The 12,981-nt window shown below is 33.8% G+C and overlaps 1 protein-coding gene across 4 annotated transcripts in view; it reads right to left on the bottom strand.

The window, feature by feature from the left end:
- NDUFS4 (NADH:ubiquinone oxidoreductase subunit S4) overlaps window positions 1-12,981 on the bottom strand; it is a 123,518-nt gene that overhangs the window by 31,981 nt on the left and 78,556 nt on the right. For all 4 annotated transcript variants that reach the window (XM_059916369.1, XM_059916371.1, XM_059916370.1 and 1 more), the window contains exon 3: window positions 4,875-5,047. In XM_059916369.1, the coding sequence (XP_059772352.1) occupies window positions 4,875-5,047 (173 nt within the window). The remainder of the gene's footprint in view (window positions 1-4,874; window positions 5,048-12,981) is intronic.

Below are 12,981 nucleotides of genomic sequence, written 5' to 3'. Positions count from 1 at the left end.
TAAAATACCAATGGCATTTTCACAAAACTAGAACAGATAATTCTAAAATCTGTATGGAAACACAAAAGATCCTAAATAGCCAAAGCAATCTTGAGAAAGAACAGAGCTGGAGGTATCATGCTCTCTGACTTCAGATTTTTCTACAAAGCTACAGTAATCAAAACAGTATGGTACTGACATAAAAACAGACATATAGATCAATGGAACAGACTACAGAACCCTGAAATAAACCCCATGCACTAATGGCCAATCAATCTATGACAAATGAGGTAAGAGTATACAATGGAGAAAAAAACAGTCTTTTCAACAAATGGCGCCGGGAAAACTGGACAGCTACATGTAAAAGAATGGGATTAGAACATTTCCTCATACCATATACAAAAATAAACTCAAAATAGATTAAAGACCTGAATGTAAGATGAGGAACCATAAAACTCCTAGAAGAAAACATAGGCAGAACACTCTTTGACATAATTCACAGCAATATTCTTTTAGATCTTTCTCCTAGGGCAAAGGAAATGAAAGCAAAAGTAAACCAATGGTACCTAATCAGATTAAAAGCTTTTGCACAGCAAAAAAAAAAAAAACACTGACAAAATGAAAAGATAACCTACTGAATAGAAGAAAATATGTGCAAATTATATGACTAATATATCTAAAATATATAAACAGCTCATACAACTCAATATCAAAAAAACAAACAACCTATCAAAAATATACAGAAGACCTGAATAGATATTTTTCCAAAGACATACATACAGATGGCCAATAGCCACATGAAAAGATGTTAAATATCCCTAATTATTATAGAAATGTAAATCAACACCACAGTGTGATATCACCTCATACCTGTCAGATGGCTGTCATCAAAAGGCCACAATAACAAACGTTAGCAGGGATGTAGAGAAAAGGGAACCCGTGAGCACTGATGGTGGGATTGTAAATTGGTGCAGTCACTATTGAAAACAGTATGGAGGTTCCTCAAAAAAACTAAAAACAGAACTACCATATGACCCAGCAATTCCACTCCTGGGCATATATCCAGAAAAAAATGAAAACACTAATTTGAAAAGATACATGCACCCCAAAGTCCACAGCAGCATTATTTACAGATGCCAAGATATGGAAGCAACCTAAATGTCCATCAACAGACGAATTGATAAAGATGATGTGGTATTCATATACAATGGAATACTACTCAGCCACAAAAAAAGAATGAAATTTTGTCATTTACAACAACATGGATAGACCCAGAGGGTATTATGCTTAGTGAAATAAATCAGACAGAGAAAGACAAATACATATATATGTTATCCCTTATATGTGGAATCTAAAAAAATAAAACAAATGAATAAATATAACAAAACAGAAACAGACTCATAGACAACAAACCAGTGGTTCCAGTGCGGAGAGGGAAGAGGGGGTAAGATAGAGGTAGAGGAGTAAGAGGTACAAGCTACTATGTACTAAATATATAAGCTGCAAGGATATATTGTAGGGACTTCCCTGGTGGTCCAGTGGTTAAGAATCCACCTGCCAATGCAGGGGACACGGGTTGGATCCCTGGTCCAGGAAGATCCCACAGGCCACGGAGCAACTAAGCCTGTGCACCACAACTACTGAGCCTGTGACGTAGAGCCCACGAGCTGCAACCACTGAGCCCATGTGCCACAACTACTGAAGCCCACAAGCTCTAGAGCCCAAGCGCTGCAACTACTGAGCCTGCATGCTGCAACTACTGAAGCCCACGTGCCTAGAGTCCGTGCTCTGCAGCAAGAGAAGCCACAGCAATGAGAAGCCCGCACACTGCAAGGAAGAACAGCCCCCACTCACCACAACTAGAGAAAGCACCTGCGCAGGTACGAAGACCTAGCGCAGCCATAAATAAATACATACATACATACATACATACATACATACATACATACATAAATAAATAATTTTAAAAAGGATATATTGTAGAGCACAGGAAATATAGCCAATATTTTATAATAACTTTAAATGGAGTAAGCTGTAAAATTTTGAATCACTGTGCTGTACACCTGAAACTAATATAATATTGTACATCAACTATACCTCAATTTAAAAAATTTAGTATCAAGAAAATTGCTGAGTACAACAGTTACTACTACTACCATTACTGCCTCCCTGCCCCAAAGAGATGGCAACAACACCTACTCTTCTTAATGAACCTTCATCATTATGGAGAATACTCTTTAGAATACATCATACTGACAATACTCTTTTCAGCTTTCGGCCACTTTAAAAAAATAATGCTCTAAGATCTGACATCTAATTGAGTTCTTCAAACTAGGATAGTGGTAATGTTTACAAATCTACATAGACTCTTTACAAAATAACCATATAATTTCAGAAATGTCACTTTTATTAGCATGTTTATTAAAAGGCTGTGTTGCTACAAATATTTATTTTGAATCTCTAAGCCAAGGATAGTATTCTGTGAAACATCGTTTAGATACATGGAATAAAAAATATAGAAAAGAAGGTTCAGAAAGTAATTCGGATAGTGTAAAGATATGAGATATACACAGAAGAGAATACATGGGAAATAGCACTCACTGAAGTGAAGATTCACAAGTTGTACAAAATGGTTACTATTCTGGGACTCCCGTAAGATCCCTATATGCCAGATCAGTCTTCCTAAGTTCAACTCCCAAATTCACTGTCCAACTCAAAAACTTTGAAAAAATGGAACCACAGTGGATTTGATCCAAGTTTATACAATTTTTCCCCTGAAGGTGCTCTCTAGTTCAGACAGCGAGGAGCATCAAGCACTCAAGCAGAAAGCCATAGTCTTGTAAGCACAAGAAGTCTGGAGATGGAATTTAGTATTCCCAGTGAAGCTGGAAATTTAGGAGCAAAAACAGTAAAAAGGAGGAATCCCCAGAACAGAGAACTTTTGAATTGCACATGAATGGACAAGGCTTTAAAACAATAGCTGAGAAGGCTGAGAGAACCCAACAGAGATTTCAGCAACTGTCCACTTGCTACAGTGGAGACTGAGTTTGGAGTTCCACAGAGTTAGAAGGAGTTAGTAAACACCTTGTGCTTTCCATCAAAACCTCAGAAAGGCCATGCCTTTTTATTTTCCCAGATTATGTTGCAGGATTAAGAAGAGGGGTAAAACTGCAACAGACCTACCCTAATAAAGCATAAAATATATCTTCCACAAGTTCAAGGTTTTCTATCAGTAATTTAACTGTCATTAACTATATAAGCATAAGGGATGGAGAATTAATAGATTGTTGATATTTCTTAATATAAATTGGTTTATTAACTGATAATTAATGTTTCAGGGGTTAATTAGCATATTATTAGTATGAAGTCATACATTCACCAAAAGATATGTACAAGAATTTTCATTTTAGTATTATGCATAATAACCCCAAATGAAAACTACCCGATGCCATCAATAGATAGTGCAATGGATGAACCTTGTGTATAGATGAACACATTAAAAGATCATGTGACTTAAAAAATGAGTAATCTTAACATTTCAACCACTGGGTATAGACAAAGTTATTCCTTATAAATTTCTTTAGTCTCTATGAGTGTGTGATTTACAACAACACTCCATATATTACATGAAACATAAAATCTAAAGATACCAGAACACCTGAAAAACCATGCCTATGTATCATTCTGCCAAATAAGATATAATTCTATTTAAACTGCAACATGGCAGATATTTTAAACAAAAATTCTCCCAGGTACATCGTCAGGAAAAGATGTTAAGTGTCATACTTTTCTAAAATGAGACATAATTTAAACTGATAACTACCTTCAACTGGAGACTGAACACATATAATGTTCCAGTAGTCTCAGTAAGAGAGATAATATTCTTGAATATCTAGCTATTTTCTCTAGTAGCAGCTTCTTTCATTCAACTAGAGGCAGTCCTGCTCTTTAACATTTGGGCCTTATCCACCATAGAGATTCAGGTCACTGATTTCATTAGTGCCACAGAATTTATGACTACTTTATTCCAATGCCTGTAAATTTATTAATCACAAAATCTCAGGAACTTACAAGTTTCCCTCAAAATAGCCAATTTCTAAACTTATCTAATCTCTTCTTATAAATAACAAAAAAATACTTTATAAGTAAGTTTTATTTTATAAACAAGTAAAAGTGTCACTAAATTATTAACACTATTCATACAGTGTATCTTAAACTAATATATATAGCTTGGGGACCTTGCTAAGAGTGCTCACAATGTCAGCCATTTTTATCCAATAAATAGTACTCTGAAAAAGACTGTTTTTATGGTTTATTTTGCTGGGCCACACTTATATGAACATTATATATATGTTATATATATGTAATATATACATCTATATCATCAAACATAGTGATATCTACACAAATTATCTCAAAAGGTATTGTCATAAAGCATTCTGGGGACTTCCCTGGTGGCACAGTGGTTAAGAATCTGCCTGCCAATGCAGGGGACACGGGTTCGAGCCCTAGTCCGGGAAGATTCCACATGCCGTGGAGCAACTAAGCCCGTGTGCCACAACTACTGAGCCTGTGCTCTAGAGCCCATGAGCCACAACTACTGAGCCCACGTGCTGCAACTACTGAAGCCCATGCACCTAGAGCCCGTGCTCCACAGCAAGAGAAGCCACCCCTATAAGAAGCATGCGCACCGCAACGAAGAGTAGCCCCCGCTCGCCGCAACTAGAGAAAACCTGCGTGCAGCAACGAGGACCCAACACAGCCAAAAATAAATAAATTTTAAGAAAAAAAAGCATTCTGTACACAGAAGAGTCTGAAAACTAGTGTACTTAAAAGGAAAATCTACACAGAAAAAGAGAGCTGAAAATAATATTCAAATAAACCAAAGTACTCACGTTGATACCCAACCCATCAAAGGATTTTCCCATCTCTCTCTGGTATCAAACTCCATCTTCCATTTCTTCGTGTTGTTTACTCCAGACTGCATGTTATTGCGAGCAGGAACAAAGATCCTGACTTTTCTAGTTTTGATATGCTCTTCTGGAACACCCGTTAAAGTAGTAATATCCTACAGAAAAACAAGCAAACGTGTTTCTAACAGCCCACATACACCCTAATGCGTTTTTGTTGCTTTTTGTATCTTGCAATTCTATTCATACTTATTTATAAATTTTTTTAAGCTTCTGACTTAATTCACTACTTTGTTATTTTACCATGTAAACTGCTATTTTGATATTTGGAAAAGATATATTGGGGGAGTGTTAGGGTACAGTGGGGAAGGGTTCATAAAAAAAAAATTAGGTCCCTTCTGTACAACAAAGCACTGGTAATTTCTGAAGATTTTGCTGGTAGAAAAGCCTGTATACAATAGACTGTTATTTCATAAGCAAGTAACTAATTACCTGCTAATTAGGTAGCAGAGAAAGAATGTAAAGGGATATTAAAAATAATAATATAAAAAGTGACTAAATTTTAAATAGAAAAAAAAATCTATTACCAATGGTTTCTATGTCAAACTGCTTACAACAAGGCATTCCCTTCAGAGGAAGGCCTGACCCTGTTTGTAAACAATTAAAATCAATTAACAACTTTAACTAGCATTTTGATTTATCTCCCTTTGGTGAAACCTATTGAAGAGAAAGTGCATCAGATAGATGTCAAATCTATTCTGCAAAGCACAGCCAAAAAATTTGCACAATTTTTGCAGAAACGTGAGATGAAAACAATGGTAACTTTCTTGACTCTTTTTCTATATTTCTATCCAGTAACAAATGCTCAACTGATGAATGCATACAATTTTGATGCCCTAAATTAGATATATTTATCAATTTATAATAGCAATCAGGACGCAAAATAACAAAGTAATTCAGAATTTAAGTCTCCATTTAGTAATGGTAAAATACTTTATCAACGTAAGAACATAGTAGGGCCAACTATATTATTCTTATAAATGAAGCATTTTAAAATCATGGTTCACTTACTAAGGTAAATTTTAACTGGTTAAAAACAACAGGTTTAACCTGGAAATGAGTATACCAAACTTGTGAAAACTAGAAAATATAGCCCATTTTGTCAATTTTAATTTCCCTGTAATATGTCCTCTAATGAAGGCTAACGTTTATTTGTGGTTCCACTCTAATCAATGCTTTGGACCAAAGAATTAGTGTAAGTACTTAATTGCAATAGGTACTGGGAAAAAACTAAATGTATTTCTGACTCGACTAGTCTCTCTACCCACAGATTAAAAAACCAATTCTTTAAAGTTATTTTAGCTGGCAACTATACCTTTCCACCTGTACCAATAATTAGGTGTGGTTACTTTGTCACAGCTTGTCTGTTTGGAGAAACTACTGAAATGATCCATACAAATATTTACACAAAAATGTACTTCTAGTATATGCCTACATTTTTAAAAAGTTTCTTTGCTTATAGGATAAAATAAAAACAAAACAAGTACAATTGGTACATAATTTTTAAAGACATGAATATAAGTTTTAATTAGTAACTTCTAATTGTCAAGTTAAACCTCAAAGAAAAGTAATTTCAGGTATTATTATATTTAATGACTTTCTAAAGCATATTCTTCTACTCAAGAGCTTGAAAGAGACTCAGCTCCTGGGAAATCCTTAATATTTATTTCCCCCTTTGAATTCACTACAGTATTTGTAATCTTTCATATTAACTTATTATTTAATACCATTTATCTTCATATTAATATGTCCTATTTCTTCAGTTATAGTCGAAGCGAAGTATAAACAAACAATATAAGTGTATTACAAAATTACGGGGTGAGGCATCCTTGTCAAACTCCATAGCAACCCCTCCATTCTAAGCTGAGATCATAAAAACTGGAGCTGTAAGTTAGCTATTCTTTTAATTAAGACTTATAGAAAAGGAAATATATTAATCTCCTAATACCAGTTACCTCAGAAAGATGAGATCATAGGAAACAGACTTACTTTTTCTTAATAAATGTCTATATTGTGTGCATATGCCAAAGTAATTTGAAAACCAATAAAGCTTTAATAAAACGGAAAGAGTATCTCTTGATTTGTACTATCAAAGCAGAAAGGGATAGAATGATTTTTTAATGATGGAAAACCTCTTTAAAATCAGTGGCTACAAAATATTGCTAAGCTCCTAGCTGCCAGTGCTTCCATGCTCCCTCAAATTACGGCAATTATTTACTGATATCTTCCCCCAATAAAGCTGGCATTCGAACAAATGAGTTTCCAAATTTTGAAGCCCAAGTTGTTCTGACATAGAATCCCTGTCTTTGCCTGCAGAAGACACGTAAGGTACTGCAGCCGAGTTGAACCGCTGCCAAAGACAGAATAAAAAGGCTTGGCATCTCTCACATACTTGACACCTAAAGGGCACAGAAGCTCTAAAATTCCTAGTCCCTCTAGGCACACTCTCAGTCTAGACAAACTGATTTCTCACACTTTTTAAATGCATCACAACACTCTATTGTTATCATTTCATCCACACAGCTTCAGCTAGTGACAGAAGAACATGTCCTTTAAGCGACATTTCAATGGGCTAAAGCTCCCATTCCAAGATTCCATTAAAACAATGTAATACTTGAAAAGAACTATGAGGCACTATGTTGAACTTTTTACTTGTGTCTTCAATGCTTTGCTTTCCTCAAAGTTGTCACTCACCTACCTGTGACTCAACTTTTGAAAATAAATAAATAAATAAATAATCTGCAAACTACTTAAACTATATTGAACTAATGATATTCTCTCTAGATTTCTACTTCTCTGTTGCAATATGGATCATCTGTGATTATTTAAAAAACCCATTTACAAAAGATAGAAATGCTCTGAAGATGCCAGTGTTGCCTTTTACAGATTTCTCATTTGATTGGTAAAATAGGCAATTTATAAATAATAATTCATACATTTTCTATGACTACAAAAAAGTTAAATCACATAAGATACGAGAAGCCTTCAAGTTGGCACCTGAAGAACCTCAAGACTCACCAGTTAATAATTATCTATAAATTCTAATAAAACAAGTAACCCTATAGATAATATATACAGACTTACTGAATTTTAAAACTTAATTTTAAACAGTTGGGTCAAGCCTGAAACCTATATTTATATTATTAAAGAATGTCACTATCTTAATAAAGTTTTGGAAACACAATCTTATGTACAATATGCTGTTTTAAGAAACAGTAACTAATTAGCTCATCATGATTCACAGATTAAAGGGCATTCAAATTTAAAAATCTGCTACTGAAAAGAAGCATATCATAGTTCCAAAGTTCTACTCTTTCAGTACCATCTCTTCCACAATTTAAATTCTAGAAGAGCTGATAGCTGACCTTCCATTTCACAAGTCTAGTTTAGTTAAATGGAAGAGGAATTTAAAAAATCATTAAGAAAGTATATGCCAGTATATGTAAATGAACTTTATTTTTTCAAACACCAATTTCCATTATAAAATATTAGTTTTCCATACAAAAACTGTATGACTCGGTTATCAACTGTCCCCATTTATCTTGTGTGAATTCAACTTTTTTTTTTTTAAACAAAGGAAGCAGGGAACAAGCAATGGGAAGTTGGTGTCAAAATGCAGAAAAACCTCCCAGCAAGCTTCTTGCAACCACCCAGGATTTAGAGTCTTGCTGGCCGCTCTCTTTTCAATACCAGAATTTCACACATTTCAATGACTATTATGACTTCAAAGAATCAAATTTTCATCATTGTCCGTCATCTGCCAGTTGATTTGTATAAAGGAGTTCTTCTGCATGCACTCCAAACAAAAGCCTCCTTACTTTTGTGGCTATATATCAAGTTTAAAAGTTTTGTTTGTGACAGTTGTGTCTTTGGTAAATTAGGGTAACACTGAAGGAGTGCAGCTGCTCTGCAGGAACCTCCTTTTTGGCACCATTTCACTTAAATAAAAACTGAATAATTAGCTTCTGCCTTTATTAAACCACAAAAATGCCACTGGCCTTAGTAATTACTTCCGGTTGCCCCACCCACTTAACCTTAATACTTTACACTTGTCATAAAGAGAAATTAATGAAAAAGGTTTTCACCACTTTGGATGAATTTTTGATAGATCTCTCAGTACACCCAGAACAGCCAAAATTTTTACCAGGCTTTTTGGTAATAAGTTGACTAAATTGCATGTTATTATGGATCAATGTTGAAAAGTTTTAATAGAGTACATATTGGAACATTAAGTACAAATATTGCTCATAGAAACTTGTTCTATTGCAGGCTATTAGTTACCAATTATGTGTTTAAATTTATTTTAGGGCTAAAACTGATCTAAATTTGATGATTGTGTTTATATTCTACTTCAACCATGAAAGATGTTAAAAGGAAAACAATCCTGGATCTGTAATAAAAACTTCCTTTCAAGTGCCCTACAGAAACTTAACACAAGAAACTCATTAAGTGGTCTCATAAGTAATGAAGGACATTTTACAAAATAAATTTTACAGTTTGAAAATTAACAAAGAGTTGGCAGATAGCATAACCATATGTATTTACTTACCATGGAAGAACTTTAAACATTTCTAAAAAGTTAGTGGCCACAGCGATTCAAGATACAATCAAAACTGTAAAAATACATTAGAAGTGTGCCAGCAGAACCAATTTTTGTTTGTTTGTTAAAGCAACATATTGATGTAGGAGTCTAACCAGGTAATGAAACAAGTGTTGAAATATGATATCCATTATATCTTGCATATTGGGCAAAGTTACCATGAAACCGAAAGTTAAGTTTTAAATGGAATGTTGTTAAGATATTAACAACGGATCAAGCAAATGATGCAGCTAATCATATAAAGAGCAAAAAAACTAAGAATTAGAGGCATGTGTCTCAATCTCAAACTATTTTGAGATCTCAAACTATATTACTCCTAGATCCTTCTGAGCAGGAGAGGGTAGAGCAATGGCTAAAAGCAAAGGGCTGAGTCAAAACTGGGTTAGAATCGCAACTTATGTTGGGTAAATTAATAGACTTCTCCTAAATCATCATATATAAGGATCAATTAAACAAAGTAAAATGAGGACTAAATAATGTATGTAAAGTGCTTGGGCAATAAAGAGATGTCCCATGTATATTTAATGTCTACTATGTATTAGACAATGGACACAATGCTCAATAGTATAGACATGATTTCCATTCTCATGAAAAGTACTATTTGACTTTTCAAAAAGGACAGAGTGAACAAGTAACGGGAGGCTGTTGTTAAGATGAAAAAAACTCCCATCTTCTTTGAAGAATATGAGTTAGTAAATAAAATACAACAAAAGGAACAAGGTACAATTTACCTTTGTTCGTTTCAATTCAAATTGACAGATCCTACCTATGCCAAGTTATCTATGCCAGGGACTGAAGAGAATATAAAAATAAGACTTTAATCCTAAATTTTAAAAGTTTATAATCTGTGTACCCATAAGGAGGGGGGGATAACTAAATAATCATTACTGTAAAATACAGTATTAGTTAAGATTCAGATAATCTTGAAGAACCCAAGCTCCACCGTTTGCAACCTATGCGGTACTGACAAGTTGCTTAAACTCTGTCAGTTTCCTCCTTTAAAAAAATGCACTACAAGGAATTCCCTGGCAGTCCAGTGTTTAGGACTCTGCGCTTTCACTGCCGAGGGCGCGGGTTCAATCCCTGGTGGAGAAACTAAGACCCCACAAGCCCTGCAGCTCGGCCAAAAAAAAAAAAAAAAAAAAAGCACTACAAAACCTACCTCATAGCAGTGTTTGGAAGGATTAAGTCAGGATATGAAGTAAAATGTGATAAACGCCATGGGGGTCAAATAAAAGAAAGATTGCATTTGGTTTTAAAGGTGCAAAAGTATCAGAAAATACTTTTTCTGACTAAAGAGGGAGACAGAAGATGATTCTTTCAGGATACTTATGATTTTAAGAAGATACAGTTAAAACGTTATAAAAAAATTAAAGAAAAATTTAAAAAATATATCCATATGTTTAAAACCCTAGCAACTGATTTTCTTATGTATATTACCTACCAATAATTATCTATATACATATCCACTGTATATAGTTATAATAATAATAAAGTTATTTTGCATTATTGTTAAGTATCACATCACTTACTTTTTTCTCCATGTAGTTACCCAGTTTTCATATTTCTTGTTTTAATGGTCTCATTGATAATCTATGAAGTTGATATGCCACAATTTCTTAGCCAATTCCTTATTATTGAAAAATCAAATTGTTTTGTTATTATTTCTTTTAAAGTACAGTTTACTGCAATGAAAATCTCAGTAGCCTAATTCTTTAAGGTTAGTCACTGAGGGTAATGCTAACTGGATCAAAGGTTATAATAATTTCCATGGTTCCTGATATTATCAAATTGCTTTCCAAAGGGGTGGTAAATTTTTTATATTGTCAACCACATGTGGGCCAATTTCCATTTATGCTCTAACGGCACAGAGAAACAGGTATATATTAATTGGATTGAATTTATTTAGTGTGTATTCTTCCATACAAAACTATAAAGGAGATGAGTTTGATTTTTGACTTGTAGAAACATTATCCTCAAAATTGACCCTAATGATATTACTTTATAGGAGCTGATACCAGTAGAAACAGGTGGGAAAAGGTAACACCTAAAATCTAATTAACTGTTCAAACTATAACTCTGGAACATCATAGAGATGTATAATCTTTTTGTAATGGTGTAAGGATGGTGAATATTTTCATATTCTGAAATACTGTACATAGTTATAGTACATGATTTGACATATGGCATTGCCAAATCAAGTCTACTAAACAACTATTTTAAGACAGAATGCTACAATTTTTTTTTTTTTTTTTGGCTATGCCACGTGGCTTGTAGGATCTCAGTCCCCAACTAGGAATTGAACCCGCCCACGGCAGTGAAAGCCTGGAATCCTAACCACTAGGCAACCAGGGAACTCCCCTGGAATTCTATAATTTAAAAAAGATTATACAGAAATAAACTTTTCCCCCCAAATCAGGAAAAGTCTTCCATTGGAAGACTTCCTTCATTTTTATAAGGAAACACTTGAAACAATCTTCATTTTCTACTAACTTTGAAACAACTGAAAGTTACTTAAAAAAAAATGCTTAATAAATAAATGAACAGTCAATACTGCCTCATTGAAAACCAGTATGCTTCACTGAAGTATTCTGAAAGTTATTAAGCTAATAATTTTTTAAACTTAAGAGAAAGATATAACGTATTAATAATGATCAACTTTTTAATACATAAAACCTTCTCCCCTTCTGCTTTTTAATCCAATGTTCCAGAATTTTTTTGATTTTTAAATCACTAACTCATGTAGCTATATTAGGTCACATAATAGCTTTTTCAGAAGCTGAAATAAAGGGAAAAAAATTTTGGACACAGAACACTTGGAACTTATATAGCATGTTACATTTTTAAAAGATCCAATCTGTTATTTCTTAATCAAAGTCTTCCTCATATCCTGGTAATAAATTAAAAAGTTGACATACACACAACATAAATTAAGAATTATGAGAACAAAAGCCACAACACCAGAGAACTAAATACGAAATAACTGTTGAATAAACATGAGGGCAAAGGAAAAGAAGGTAAACAAACATCCGGAAATCAAGTGATGGTTTAAGCAATAAATGAAATTAGTTAAATCTGGAAAGGAAGCTGAAAATAATGAATCTAAAGCTGAATGTTTCTAGCTTAATAAAGCAATACTCGAGGCAATGCTGTGAAAGTCAAACTAGATTTCAAGGAGGCACAAAATGTATAAGACAATCCCTCGTTAATTTAGTGTAAGAATAGAAGTTAAGCTATGCAATAGAAGTCTCCTTTCTGACTTAGGAACTGATAGTTGTTCAGTTAACTGAAAATATTAGTGAAAATAGAGGATCGTTAAGTAAATACACACATGCACGCATACACAGCCACACTTTAAACACTGTATTATAACTTAAAAAGCATACATGTACATTCTTTCAATAATCTTCTGATATAGGGCCAGTACCTTTC

Source organism: Balaenoptera ricei, chromosome 3 (assembly GCF_028023285.1).
Source record: "Balaenoptera ricei isolate mBalRic1 chromosome 3, mBalRic1.hap2, whole genome shotgun sequence".
NCBI classification, from domain to species: domain Eukaryota; kingdom Metazoa; phylum Chordata; class Mammalia; order Artiodactyla; family Balaenopteridae; genus Balaenoptera; species Balaenoptera ricei.
The sequence above is the reverse complement of the archived record's forward strand: the minus strand, read 5'-3'. Positions and strand labels throughout refer to the sequence as shown.